Genomic DNA, 14,230 nt, shown 5'->3' with positions numbered 1-14,230 from the left:
TGTTAATCATTTAACTGGTATAATTAGAGGAGATCAAACAAATAATTTTTTTTAATGATATTTACAGCCCTACTTTGTACAGAGGTTGATGTATACAGAGACTATGCACAAACTGAGGGCCAGATCCAAAAAAGGACTTGCACCACGGTATTCCTATGCCTAGCTCTTTGGGTGCCGCCTGTGGCAGAGACTCCCCAAACCCACACTCAGCTTGGTTAGGTACTTGAGTCCCATCCCTTTTTAAAAGAGAGGCATTTGGTGTCTGGGGATGGGATTTACAGTGCTCAGCAAGATGCGGGAGGTGGTACCTAAGCCAGCTAATGGGAAGCCCTGAATGGAGCTGTCGGAAACCTTGCCTCTCCCCCAGACTTAGGGCTGCAGGTGGGTGCTTGAGTCAAGTACCTGTGGGAGACTAGGATTCACAGTCTGAGACCCATATTTAGACACTGGCACTGAAATTGTCCCTAGGTGTATGACTGACTGGCTCCTTTTCTTTGAAAGCACTGTGCTGTTCTCACCTGAATAGCCTAATGGTTAGAGCACCGACCCAGGAAATGGGAAGCTTGGGTTCCAAGTCCTCCTCGGCCTAAGGGAATTCAAGCTTACCTCTTAGGACGGTGCTGTAACTAGCAGGCTGAGGGGGTTCTCCACCCGTCTTGATCAGGTGAGCCACTATCTGGAAAGAGATACAAAAAGGTCCGGGCACCAGAGGGAGAACAGATGAGAGGAACTTGACTTTCCAACCCAGTGAGAGGCAGCTTTGGCTCTGCTCCTTCTGCGCTATGCGTTGTATTCAAAGACAAAAGCAGTGTTGGAAGAGTTGGTGCAGTTTGTTTTAAAAATGTCTTAAGAAACATTGAATTTAGCTGGTTGTGTTAGTGAATTTGCTATTATGCTGGTATGGGATCTGCTCAAAGAAATGGGTCTGAAATAACAGCAGGTTTCATTGTTTCTCTGAGCTTGTTAGCAGGCAAGGAGTTAAATGCATGGAGCGGGGTAACTGTAGGCAAACAGCGACTGTTGTGTACTTAGCAAACATTGCATCTGTTGTGTGCTTAGCAAACATCTCATACTTAGCCGTGGCTATTAAAACCTGCTTTAAGCCCTGTTATTCTGCTTGGTCCCTGTTGAATGGCAATATTATCAAGAACACAAGCAGTCATCCCTATGAGTCACTAAAGTAGGAGCAGCCTCTTACATAAATCATTGGAGGCACTGCTAATCCTGCAGCAGTCTCTGTTTGCCTTCAGACTAGTTGCTGCGTTTTGAATATATTGTGTATTGCTTTATCATTCAGGGCCCCTAGCAGCAGAGCATTGTTTTGCTAAATGCGACACATCATGAAGATATGGGGTGTGCCTTGATAGGCTTTGCAATTCTGAAGATAAAAGCTATTTCAAACCTGGCTGTATGCTCTTTTGGTTCCAATATCAAGCGAAACATTATATTAATAATAAATATAGTATGTAGCAAGTTAGTGTTACATCTTGTGAATAGTTCGTGTCACGCACATGTTGAACTGCAGCTGGATGTAGAAATAGGTGGGTCTTCACAGAAGCTGCCAGAGGTACAAAACAATGTTGTAGATCAGCAGGCAGCTTCTTTCTGTGCAGAAAGGGTCTGGATGTAAGGACTATGGTCACGAGTGGGTTAGCCTTGTGGTAAAGAGCCAAACCACATGCCAAGGCAGGGGTCAGGAATCCGAGACCAAGTTACTAGATCTAAAGGGAAATCCAGGAGCAGAGTCAAAGTCGTAGGCTGGGAGGAGGTCCAGGAGTCAGAAGCCAATGGTGAAGTTGGGATGAGCTAGAAGTCGGAGCCAAAGTTAGGGTGAACCAGCAGTCGGAGGCTAAGTTACCAGATCTGTGGGGAATATCCAAAAAGCCAAGGTCCAAAGGCAGAGAAGAGTCCAACGGGGCCAAAAGTCAGAGAATTAGGATTGGCAGGTTTCAGCAAGCCTTACCAGAGCAGATCTTCAGAAGAGCTGCTGGCTGTGGCCTGCTGTCACGGGTAGAAGTAAACGGGATGCTGCTCTCCCCAGTGGCCGGTCAGGAGGTCCAAAGGTTGCCAGCTGGATCATTAGCTGGGGTAGGCCTGCCAGACTAACAAGGCAACTAGCCCAGCCCTGGCTGGGCTGGGCTGTCTGTCAGGGCCTGTGACACAGGATTGCAGCTAGTCTTAAGCATTCATCAGTTTAGAAAACCTCAAGGAGCTTTTGTTTTATTTGAGAGAGAGGAAATTTAAGTGGTTTCAGATATTTTCTTTGGCCAAGCTCTTAGTGAAGTTTGGCAGATGTGATTTGGAAGAAAAACAAGACTTCCGAGATGTCTGAAAAGTAAAAGTGTATTAACTATTGATAACATTCTTCAAATGCAAAAATATCAGTTTGGTAACCTCATGGTGACAAGCATCAGACAGTACGTTGAGGATAGTTAATTTTGTGTAGCCTGCCTAATGCAACCTTCAAAGCAAGTTGCTGCATAGTTTAGTGGATGAAGCATGATGACTTGTGAGTTTGTAATCCTCATTGCCCCTGATTTGCTGTGTGCCTGGGGCCAGTCGGTTTGTAGTTGTTCCCTTTCTTCCCCTTCCCCACTCCTTATACGTGGTGACAATATTTGCCCACCCTGTAACTATTGAAGGGATTAAGATCATTAAAAAGTCAGGATTTTGGGCAGGCAGTGAATGAGAACTCATTTAAGCTCTTCATTGAAGCTACCATAACATTTTTAGTCTTTAGTGTTGTTTCAAAACACATCAGTGTTTGAAAATGAATCCTTGTACACAAGTCTTGTAAACTGACAGTAACATTTATTCTCTCCTAGTGTCCAAGATGTATGCAGTGTGACACAAAATTTGACTTTATAACCAGAAAGGTAAGACAAAGCTGCAAAAAAATAAAAAAGCCCTTGGATATGTTCAATTTATAAAACATTTTTGTGACCAGCACTTTTCTAAAATGGGTTGAATGCTTTTGAAAGGAGACCACCAAATACCTTACTCCCAAACTTGACATATCTTAAAGTAGCTTTCCCCTCCCCCAAGGAAGAGGCCCTTCAGTTTTAACTCCTTTCTCTCACTGTCTTTTTGTTCACATTTTTCCTCTGCCTAGTACAGTGTGGTTCTGGCCCACGAGTAGGGTTCCTAAGCTCCACAGCCATATAAAAATACTGTTCTCAGGACTGAGATACTTTATGCTTCCTCTGGTTCTTAGGCAACATGCAGGTAATGCTGTTGCCAAAATATGCTGCCAATATGCTGAAGGCAGGGCAAGTTTGCACCTTATATACACTAACTAGATCAGTGGTGTATAACAAACTTTCATAAGCGGAGCTTACTTCATCAGGTGCTGCCACTGATGCTGCCGTCGTGACACCATCATGTTATTTTACCATGCTTCAAACTGGGTAAAACTGGCTATCCAAGCGAAAGAAGATGTTTGGGAGAGCCTAAAAATAACAAAAGTCCTGGTTAAATGTGCAATATTATGTTTTTAGAAAAAGGAGAAATCCTTCTTTTTCTAAAAGTGAACAAAAATCTTGCTCTGGATGGGTAAGGGTAGTTTTTGTTTTTTAATGTAAATTTGTAGTTCACTTTTTATATTGTTTTTCATTGAACAAACTTTCACTTTCTAGTAAGCCCCCTAGGCTGCACTCATTTTTACTCCAAGCCATTGTCAGACGAGTGAAAACATATTGCTTGGAATCTGGTATCTGTCCTTCAAGGAGAGGTTGCCTCATTCCAGATCAGTGATTCCTGATGTCTTCTGTGGCGACCCACTTATGCTATGTACAGACATTCATTTCTACCTGAACAAATTTCTTCTGGTAGAAAAATAGCTCAGGAGCCAAAATGTACAGATGTTTCTCCAGTCCCAGGGCTGGAGAGCTTCACAGGTAAGCTGCCCATAAGAGGGATGCTCCTGGGACCACCCCTGCCCTTAGGAGAACCCATTACTTGACAGCCTGTCTTCTCCCCTGCCTGGGAAGGGGGCAGGCTGTCAGGTGGTATTTGGCACTTGCTGAAAAGCAGCAGCTGCTACAGAGTTGGGAAGTGTTCCCGCCCTGGGAGAATGCTCCTGTTCCCCCATCCTGGCAATTTTGTGATTGGGGTGGGGGGGAGCACTGGGTGATGTGGGTGGCAAAGGAGAACCAGAGGGGCTGGGAGCTAGGTTGGGGAAAGTCTCCATATGTCCAACTCCCAGCCACTCCAGCTTTCCTTTGCTTCCCCACCCCAGCCCCTGCCACTTAGTGCAGCAAGTTATCTAAGCCAGTGGTTCCCAACCTTTTGCACTTTACGTCCAACCTGTGTATGGTCAAAAAATCCTGGTCGCACTGGTTGATGAGTGGCGGGGTGGGGATCCCCCAGCGGGCAATCGAACCATGCAAAATCGGAACCAGAAGTCCTGCCGTGGCACTTCCAGTTTTGCTGCCGCAACCTGAGTCCCACCTAGAGGACCTTTGCATCCCACCAGTGGGACACGACCCACTGGTTGAGAAACCTGATCTGTTGGCACCCTACCACTCAGCCAGATGTTGGGGGCAGCAAGTGGAAGCTAAAAGGAGCTGGCAAAGCCCCCTGCTTCTTCCTGAAACAGGGGACTAACTGGTTTGGGGAAGAAACAGTGAGTGCTGGCTGCTGCTCCTCTCACCTCCTAGTTTATGGGAGTGGAATAGCTACCCCCAAACACTTCGCAAGACTGGGGTTAACCCTGGTCTCTTTCCTCAGCTCCACTGCTAGCCCCCAGGAGGAGTTAAGCTGGGGAAAAGTAGAATTGTAGAGAAGTCAGGCTGGAAGGGACCTCCAGAGGTCATCTAGTCCATCCCTCTACCCGAGTCAGGATCATCCCTATCCAAACCAACCCATACAAATCCATAATTTAAACTCTGCATGAGACTAGCATCAACCCTGACATAATACCTAGGCTAGAGCGTTAGATCTGTAAAGCGGAGGATGGGCTGAGGGGACCAGAAGGAGCAGAAAGTAACAGGAGAGGAGGCAAGCTGGATGGGGAGAGTAAGGGTTCAGGGAGGCAGGCTGCAAGGGAGGGTGGGGCTGGGGCAGGGGTTGAGAGGGCAGGTACAGGCATGGGGGGCAGGGGCAAGCTTCAAAGTTTCCTCCCTCCTCCAGCCTGAGGCCCCAGTTGCATACCCTCTTCTCCTGCCCAGGCGCCCAGAAATAGAGGTGCACAGATACATCAGTCCATATTGTATCAGCACCAATAAAAGGAAAATTGACAGTATTGGCAATCGGCTTTTTTTGGCTGATGTGGCCAGTAATGTTGCCAATAAATGCCATGTGCATGCACACAGCCAGGAGTGCAGTTCAGCAGCATGGCGAACAGCGTCCGGCTGGTAACTCTGTGGTGGGGAAGGGCGTGGCGGGTGTGGGGGCAGATCGAGGCACCTGTGGTAAGAAAGGGGCTGGGGCTGGGGCAGGCATTGCCCAGCCAGGGTGGGATGTGGGATGGAGCCATGGGCAGCTCCTCCAGGGGGTGTGGAGGGGGCAGCTCCTGCCTCTATGCACACCCCTGGGGATGGACAATAATCGGCCCTCAGAATCAGCCACAAAATTCTTTATCAGTGCACCTCTACCCAGAAACGAGCCCTTCCATCCAGGGCAGGCAATGGCTCAGCTCTCGCTTCAACCCCAACTGTGGGGCCGAAACTGGAGCTGAGCTGCCACCTGCTCTGGGTCAGTGCTCAAATCCAGGAACAGACTGCTCTCCCCACCCCACCCCCAAATGCTGATAGAAAGAAAAAACCTTGTCTTGGATTTGAGTAAATAGAGTATGGATGGCTGAAAATGTTTGGGAGGCCCAAGAGCATTTCCTTGGTGTTCACTGTGGTAACTAAGAGAGGGTGGTCACGGGGGAACTGGACACTTTGGAGTTGGTGAGTCTGGATACAAGTTTCACTTCCTCACATACATAAATTCAAGCTACTGTTTGTTCACATTTGGGATGTGTAAGCTGGTCGGTTGTCTGGTTGAACAGTCTGGTTGAGCACATGTTGTTGGTTATGAAATACTCTTAGTTCAGCTGGCCAAAAAAGGCTGGACGTAGGCAGCAAGGGCAGGAGGGGAGTGTCCATCTCCAGCCCTGCAGGAGTCAGATATCTACATCCATCAAGCTCCCCCCTTACACTCCCCTATAGTACAGCTGACCTTACATTTAGGCACTGCTCCTCTTCCAAGTTCCAGCATCCCCCATCCCCTCCTTGTGCCTGTCTATTTGTATCTTCCATATTAACGTGGGCTTTAAGGCCCACCCAGCTAACTAATAGCCCTTTTGTGGAGCCAAAGGGTGAAAGATGCAACTAATTTCTTGAGGCAACAAAAGCAAAAACAGGATAGGAGTGACTTGGGGGGGGGGTGTCACAGGGTCAAAGTGTGAACATAAATTCTCTGGAGGAAGACACTGCGCAGAGCCCTCTGACATCCAAGGAGCTGGTGGACACTGCCCACTGGTGACTTGCCCAGAAACGTGCTCGGACAGGCTGCAGCAGTTACCACTGTGTGCTGTTGAAGGTGTCCTGTTGCAACTGCATTTGCTGAGCCGCCTCCTGGTCTTGTGCTGCAACTACAGGTAGCTCTGTCCTGTGGCAGAGGAAGCTCCTAAAGGGGTGCCTAGCACTAGTGCTGTGCATGCAGCATGCTTGTTGCAGGGAAGGAGCAGCTTGCCTGAATGCATCTTGATTGGTTGGAATCGGTCACAGTTAGAAACAGCATTGAGTAGCTACAGGCTTGACTGGGATTCAAGAGATGATTCATAATCTAGAGCAGATGTCAGATGTATGGCCCACGAAATCCTACAACCCAGCCCCTAGTACTGTCTCAGTGCCCCAAGTGCTGTGCTGGGCTGGCTCTGTGCTGCCCACAGCACTTCTTGGGGCTGGGTTCTGGGCTCTGCTGCTGGAGAGCAGCCAGCAGGGGCAGGGCTGGGCCAAGCTGCCTGCTGGGCTAGGAAAAAAGGAACTGCACTGACATCCTAGATTGCACCAGTTAAAGGAGATGCACCCACACACCCACCCATATATACTGCTGAGCCGGGTGCATGCACACACAACTGAGCCAGGCACTCGGAGAATCAAAAAACAATCATTGCTGGAACAAGATGGTGACTGAAAAATGCCCATAGCACTTATTGAGGCCAGGTCCCAGGTCTGTAGTATTCACTGTGGCCGGTGTCCCAGACTGGCTAGGACAGGTGATGCATGAGGGCAGGAGGCTTGTGGGCCTGATCCGACTTTAATCCAGCCCATGGGGTAAAATTAATTTGACATTCCTGATCTTGATATTTTCATTCCAGCAACTGAGATGCTGATACAGTATGGAGAGTCTGAGGAGGCCAAAGTGGCTTGTATTGAATTTTGTCTTTACCAACAAATAGCATAGAAAAAATGCAAGCTAAGACTGACTGCTTTTCAGAGTATGTGATGCTTGTAGCGAGAATGAAGAAACATCACCTGGGTGTTAGAGATACAGCTACTGTCAAAGATTATAGCAGTAGAAAAAACAAGAAAGTGAAAACTGGTCTGGATCAACATTTTTCTTCTTTGCATTCTTCATCCACTGTTGCCTTGGCAGTATTATTACACAACAGTATTTTCAGGACTATGAGTGGCAGTGGAAATAAAGCTAATTTCATTTCTTCATCTTCTAATAAAATGTTTGCCACACTATGTACTTGGGTATAAAAAATTCCTAATCCTGGAAGGTCTCCAAATGCTCATCTAATTAGTATGAAGAAGTTTTTGGAGCAGATTTCACATGGCCAGAAAAATGAATCTGACATTTTCTTGCTAGAGGTATTTATATCATTAACCCACCATTTCATATACATGAAAAGCCTGATTTTAGAATTTTGTCATAAATATCTTTCAATTTAGGAAGCTCTGAGTACAAAACAGCATTACAGGAAGTCTCTTGAATGCTGAAGCAGGAGATGTGAGAGAGAGTTGGTACATTTCTGGCATCTAATAGATGGAGCAGTATTTAAAATGATCAACTTCCCAGTAACGGTTTTAAACCAGTGTCTTATTCCAGTGAAAAAAATGAGCATCAGACATAACCTAGTTTTAAAATATAACTGATGATTTTGATCTGCAGAAATGTGTTTCATTTGTAGCTGATTATGAGAATACAACTAGTATGACAGCTGTTCAGATTTATTAATACGTATCTAATCTATGCCTTCTGTGCTGTGGATGTGCTTGCTACCCATATAATGCAGCTCTTCACAGGTGATGTTGAAGATCTGACTGCTTTTTTGTGTCAAGTGAAAAGTGATAATAACTCCCTCTGCCCTCTGCCCAAAAAAGCCATAATTCAGCATCACTGAGCATACCACTTGCTTTTTGCCACGCTAAGTAGCCTCACTCTGTTTGATGGTTTGCTCAAGATTGTCAGTTATGCAAAAAGGCACTTAATCAGCTGCTGTGGAAGAGATGACCCCTTCAACTCCAGGAAGATTACATACATCCCTGATTAATCTTCCCTGACAGTGATGATCACCTTGCATGACAAACTCAAGACACTGCTTGAACCCATAGCTCAATCAATTCATAATATGGAAAACAAGTTTGTACTGTTGTTCAGTGCTCTCTCACACATGATTCTTCACGTTCAGGAACTCAATCTTGGCATTGTACAAGGTTTGCCAGTAACAGATGGAGAGCAGAAGATAAAATACCACACCTAAAAGACAGTAACACGATCACTCCCACATACGTGTCCTGGCCTAACACCAGGATTTCTAATGACTTTGATCAGCCCATGACTTTTGGCTCTTACCTATCTTCTCATGCATTCCAACCTGCAGGGGAAGTAGTATTCTTGATGAGTTTCCTTCTTAATTGCTTGTTTTGCCATATGCTTTTTTTCTTAGCATCACTGCCGGAGATGTGGAAAGTGCTTTTGTGACAAGTGTTGCAGTAAAAAAGTGCCTCTGCCTCGCATGTGCTTTGTAGACCCTGTACGCCAGTGCGCTGAATGTGCCCTCATTTCTCAGAAAGAAACGGAGTTTTATGACAAGCAGCTTAAAGTGCTTATGAATGGTAAGTAGTATGCGTAAATCAGTGTTTTGATCTCCTGTATAGTTTTTCAGGTGTTGTCACCGAAATCATAGTGATAAAGTGAAAAACTAATTCCTTGTCAAGCAAGCTGCTGTTGTAGTCCGAAGATCTCTGTGAAATTCTTTCCTACTGTCGCTTCTTTTTTGTTTACGGCTTAATTCTGTGATTTTTCACTTTTAATATCTAATTCAGAGGGAAGATTTTTTTTTTTATATTTATTTAAAAAAATACTGTTACAGTCAGAGGAACTTGAATGCCTCTTAAGAGGATGAATGCTTGCGGACAGGTTGAGTTTTGTTTGTTTGTTTTGTAATATTTGTACCTTTCCCTCAGTTGCACTTCTGTACAGATAAAAAGGATCAAGAATATTTAGCAGAAAAAAATTCTGAAGCATTATTGCAAGAGAGCGTACTTTTTAGAGAGCATCTCCTCTAAGCCTTTGATCTTGCCTATAACTACAGGCTGCATTGGTGGCAGTGACTGCCACTGAATTGTCAGTTCTGGAGTCCAACATTAAATTATGATATAAGGAGCTACGAGTTGCAGGAAACCCTCGCTATTTGCGGGTTTGGCCTTCACAATTTCAAATATTCGTGAATGCCAAACCCACATCTTAAATACACTTAAAGGAGCTCCTGGGGAGCTCCATGCTTGCTGCTGCCTCCGCCATGCTCCTGGTGTCGCCAGTGCAGCCGTGCCCCCCTGCCCCCCCAGCTGCCGGGGGTATGGCATTCATGAACGCAGTGCCTTATTTGAAGATTTCATCATTCGCGGGGGATACAAGGATGTATCCCTCACAAATGGCGAGGGTCTCCCATATTTTATTTTTAAGACTCTAATTCTTAAGTTTTTTAAATATCCTGTGGCCCGTATTCAGCATCCTTTAGGGATACAGTTGGCATGTATGAGATGATTTTAAACATTTACAATGGATAAGCAAAAACACACCCAATCAGAATGATCATTGCACATGTCTTATCTCTATAAAAGAGAGATTACAACTTGGTCTGAGGGTCTCTAACAAACCACAACGCAATGTCCTTATGGAATCGGAAACCTGCTGCCTACCTACGGTCATACAGGAATTGTATGTAAAAGTATAAGGGCTAGTTTAATTTATATGTTCTAACGGAGCAGGACAGTTGGATTTTTTTGAATGGAATATTTCACTTGCAGATGTTTAATTCTGACAAAGTTCAACTGAGCTACTCCTGATTAGTGTAACTAAGTACTTACCCAAGGTCAAATGAATGTTTGTTTGACTGTGAGAACTGATATGAGCATAGAGGTGAAAGCAAAGACAGTGACAACAGTGTAGAGATGAAGGCCAGGGGACAGAATAACACCAGTGTGGAGGTTTGACTTGTTCAGGATGACATTGGTTGATTGCCAAGTGAGGGAGAGCCAGGTTCCCAAATAGGAAGGGAAAACCCTTTCTGAGCTTTCTTCTTAACAGGTCATAAAAGTCCTTGCCTGCTGCTGCCTCCTTTTTATGCAAAATTTGAACTGAAGTTTAAGAGAATACCATGGTTGTTACAGTGGCAAGACACTGTTCATTACTTGTTATTCTGCTAACTCTAAATGATTTGTCAAGAAAAAACTTTTTTCTTGAAGGTACAGTCTGTATGAGTTGCTGTCACATTATTAATCACAATTTAAAACACAACTTCCTAGACTATCTATCTATGGTCCTCTGTGTTCTGGAGATGTTAAGCTAAAAGTACTTGGTTCCAGCCATTCCCTTATTCCAAATCCACTCAACTCAATCCTTGAGCTATATAGGATCAGGAGGTGCAAAAGTTTTATGATAAAGTTTTTGATACTCTAATTTTTGCTTCCTAAATTCTTTAATTGCATATTTCAAGGTGCTACTTTCTTTGTAACTCGGGGAACATCAGAAAAGTCTGAGATGATGGTTTGTCAACTTTCCAACAACCAGAGGTAAGAAGTATGCATGGAAACTGCGTTTTAAAATTTTATTTAGTTTCTCACTAACCAGACTAAAAATACCTTCATATAGTTAGAATATTATTACTGGTTACTCATGATAAGCTGCTACTATCTTTTATTGGGCTGGGTTGGGTTGAATTTGTCAGTATGGTTGCATAAAGAGATATCTTTTTGCCCTTGGTCCCTACAGAGGGCATTCCCACTGGTTTACATGCTCTATCATATTTCCAGAATCAGCAAGTTGTGCATGGGTAGGCAGACAGTAAGCCTCTATGGACTTATCCTTAAATATGCTGCATCGTTAAGAAGTATCTTTTTTAAAGAAAACAGCTATAATGAAAACCTACTGATCACAGCAAAATTGTATGCTGAGTGCGTTGATTGGTGATGGGATGTTGTGGAGTTTGACATGTAGGTCACTAGTCTGTCACTACCTCCCAGACAAGTTCAGACTGCCCTTATTAACCACTTATTTTTGTCTCTCTCACATACGCAGGCACATGCGCACGCATGCATGCGCACACACACACTGCTCTTTGTACAGACAACAAAACTATATATGTTTATCTACATAGTGGTACCTCCAAAATGTCTGTGCACACACAAAGAAAAAATAAATTCTTGACTTTTTTAACCTACAAAGACTTGCAAAAGCTAGAAAGGTTGGATAAAGAGGTACAGCATCCATCCAAACCCCTTGCGGTGAAAACATCTTGGAGTTGTTGTAGTAAAAGAGACCTGTAGGTGTGGACTAGCAGTCTCGTAACAAAGTTGAAGGGCTGAATTTTAGGGATTTGGGGAAAGAAAAGACTGGACTTTAGGTTGGATCTGTTTGAGGGAGTGACGCCTGATCCAAAGGCTCTGGATTGAGATGGCATAAAGCCTGGATATGTAGCAAGGGGCCTTTCCCTTCCAAGAGTAATGGGAATAGGTGGGAGCTGAAGCTGCTGAGGGATGTTTGAGGATGTGATTGTGTACATTTTTTTGACCCTTTATCTGAAGTCTGAACACCACTCTGCTTTGCCTTCTGCCCACAGCCTCCTCAACCCTTCTCTGTCCAGCTGCCTGCCAGTCCATCTCATGGACCCTAAGTGCCCTCCCTTCCATACTTATTTCCTCCAATAGGTCAATGCCCAGCCTTCTTCTGAGTTTAGGATTCATGACCCCTGGGAAACACGTTCCCAAGCTGGTCCTGCGTACCAAGGAGTGAGAGCTTCCCTCTGTGCTGTTTCTTGCGACAAACTGCCTGTTATCTGTGTCTCTTTATTATTAAATAAAAATATTTTTAGGGCAGGACCATTTTTCTGCTCTGTTTTATATAGTGCCTGTAAGGTACTACTGGGGATGCAAAAACCCCAACAGTACTGGGACCTAGAAGAGGGCACTGTAGGAAAAAAAACATTGTCAAACTTGTTTCAAGAGTTAGGCATAACACTACATTCCCTGCAGTACTGAAGCACACCCATGGGATTTGGATGGTTATGAGGTATTGTGAAACTCCTGTCCACATTCCCTCTTGAGGTTGATCTGGAGGAATTTTTGCAAAGGCCAAATAGCAATTTGGTGCTAAGCTTTCACTTTACTTTTGCTGAAGAATTGTACTTTTAAAATTGTTTTTAAGTGCCCCCCCCCCCCCACTTGTGTTGAGGAATATGCACTAATTAATCCTGATTAGGTTTTAAAGTGCATACACTATCAGGGATACTATTGGTAACATCTTTTTCTTGATTCAAACTTGGTTTTTGTAGACTGGAAAACCAACAGGTTTGAAAGAAGCATTGTTTTCTTCTGTTGTGTAGATATCTATTTCTGGATGGAGACAGCCGTTATGAAATTGAAATTGCACAGATTTCAACTGTCCAGATACTTACAGAGGGATTTACTCCTGGAGGTAAATCTTGCAATGAATACAAACTAAATGCTGCAAGTTAGGAATTAAACTTTTTACTAAACACTTTCTGTAGTACTGGCAAGTTGGGTACCAGTGTCTTGGTGTTGAAATGCAGCTATGGGTTTGCTTTCAGTCTGAGCTACCAGCTATGAAGAGGTTATGGTGCAAGCTCTTTGTAGAAGAAAAAGGAGGTGTGCAATTGTCCAGTTGTTGCATGTAACATGCTGAGTGTTTAAATACAGATCAGGACTAACTAGCTTAACAGATAAGCAAGATGTTACTCTCATCTGAATGGTGTATGTAGTTAATAGGTCCCTCAGGTTGGGTTTTGATTTTCATTTTCACAGTAGTTGTGACCAAGCGAAATTGGAAAATGAGTGAATGTGGGTGACCACTGTTTATGAATATTTTGCAAAATCGGACAAGAGTAAGCAAGTAAAGACTTGCGTAAGGTTGCATCATGAAATTGAGTCCAGTATTGAAATACAAGATGACAAGTAGGAACGGGAGTTTCAGTGACTGTTGTCAATTTTGTCACATGCTACTTGGCTTTTCACTGCAAATGTCACATCTCTGGAACATTTGGATGTTAACTTAGTCCAAGGAACTAACTTCTGTATTCAGATCAGCTGAATATGTGGCTAATTATGCTCCTCTGGTTTCTTTGTTCACTTCTCTTCTAATTCTCTTCTCCTTGCTTGCCTGCCTCCTTGATGTAGAAAAAGATATTCACACTTACACCAGCCTTCTGGAGAGCCAACACATTACTGAAGGTCAGCAAAATCTTTGTGAGCATAACTCGCCTAAGTGTGCTGTTGTGACCCCTCTTCAGTGCTGCTTTCTTTCTCCCTGCCTTACCTTATATAGGGGGTGTTGCAACATTTAAATATCAATTGCCCGATTACCAATTTAAACTGTTTTGCATGATATCTGAAAGGAGAGAAACACATATATTATCTCCATGTTTTGTTGGGCTGGCTGGATAATATTTTGATTATCAAGGAGAGAATGAATACACTCCAGCCTCAATCAAGGTACCCTTAAATTTTGCAGGCCTGTATGGCCAGGCACCTGGCAGATAGGCACCAATAACTATAGTGCCTGCTGTGCAGGTGAGTGAGCTGTGGGTCACTTGCTTGGGTTACTTTCAGCTCCTGGAGAAGTGGGGAGAGGAATTAGGGGAAAGAAAGGGGAATAAGTGAAAAGGGGCAGATGAAAGGAATACTTAAGGGGTGGAAAGAGAAAAGGGAAAGTACTTGGATCTTACACTGTGGAGGAAGGCCTGGTTGGTAGGTGGTCTGGCAGCATGGGCAGG

General features: G+C 44.2%; 1 protein-coding gene across 2 annotated transcripts in view; it reads left to right on the top strand.

Annotated features, from left to right (window-relative positions):
• ZFYVE21 (zinc finger FYVE-type containing 21) overlaps nt 1-14,230 on the top strand; it is a 32,159-nt gene that overhangs the window by 4,955 nt on the left and 12,974 nt on the right. Inside the window, exons 2-6 of one of the 2 annotated variants that reach the window (XM_019518503.1) lie at nt 2,826-2,876; nt 8,888-9,056; nt 10,940-11,015; nt 12,824-12,915; nt 13,635-13,688. In XM_019518503.1, the coding sequence (XP_019374048.1) occupies nt 2,826-2,876; nt 8,888-9,056; nt 10,940-11,015; nt 12,824-12,915; nt 13,635-13,688 (442 nt within the window). The remainder of the gene's footprint in view (nt 1-2,825; nt 2,877-8,887; nt 9,057-10,939; nt 11,016-12,823; nt 12,916-13,634; nt 13,689-14,230) is intronic. The other variant, XM_019518504.1, reaches the window with a different exon arrangement.

This window comes from Gavialis gangeticus, unplaced genomic scaffold (genome assembly GCF_001723915.1).
Source record: "Gavialis gangeticus isolate Ggan-Ray unplaced genomic scaffold, GavGan_comp1, whole genome shotgun sequence".
NCBI lineage: Eukaryota > Metazoa > Chordata > Crocodylia > Gavialidae > Gavialis > Gavialis gangeticus.
This window is presented reverse-complemented; position numbering and strand designations above follow the sequence as displayed.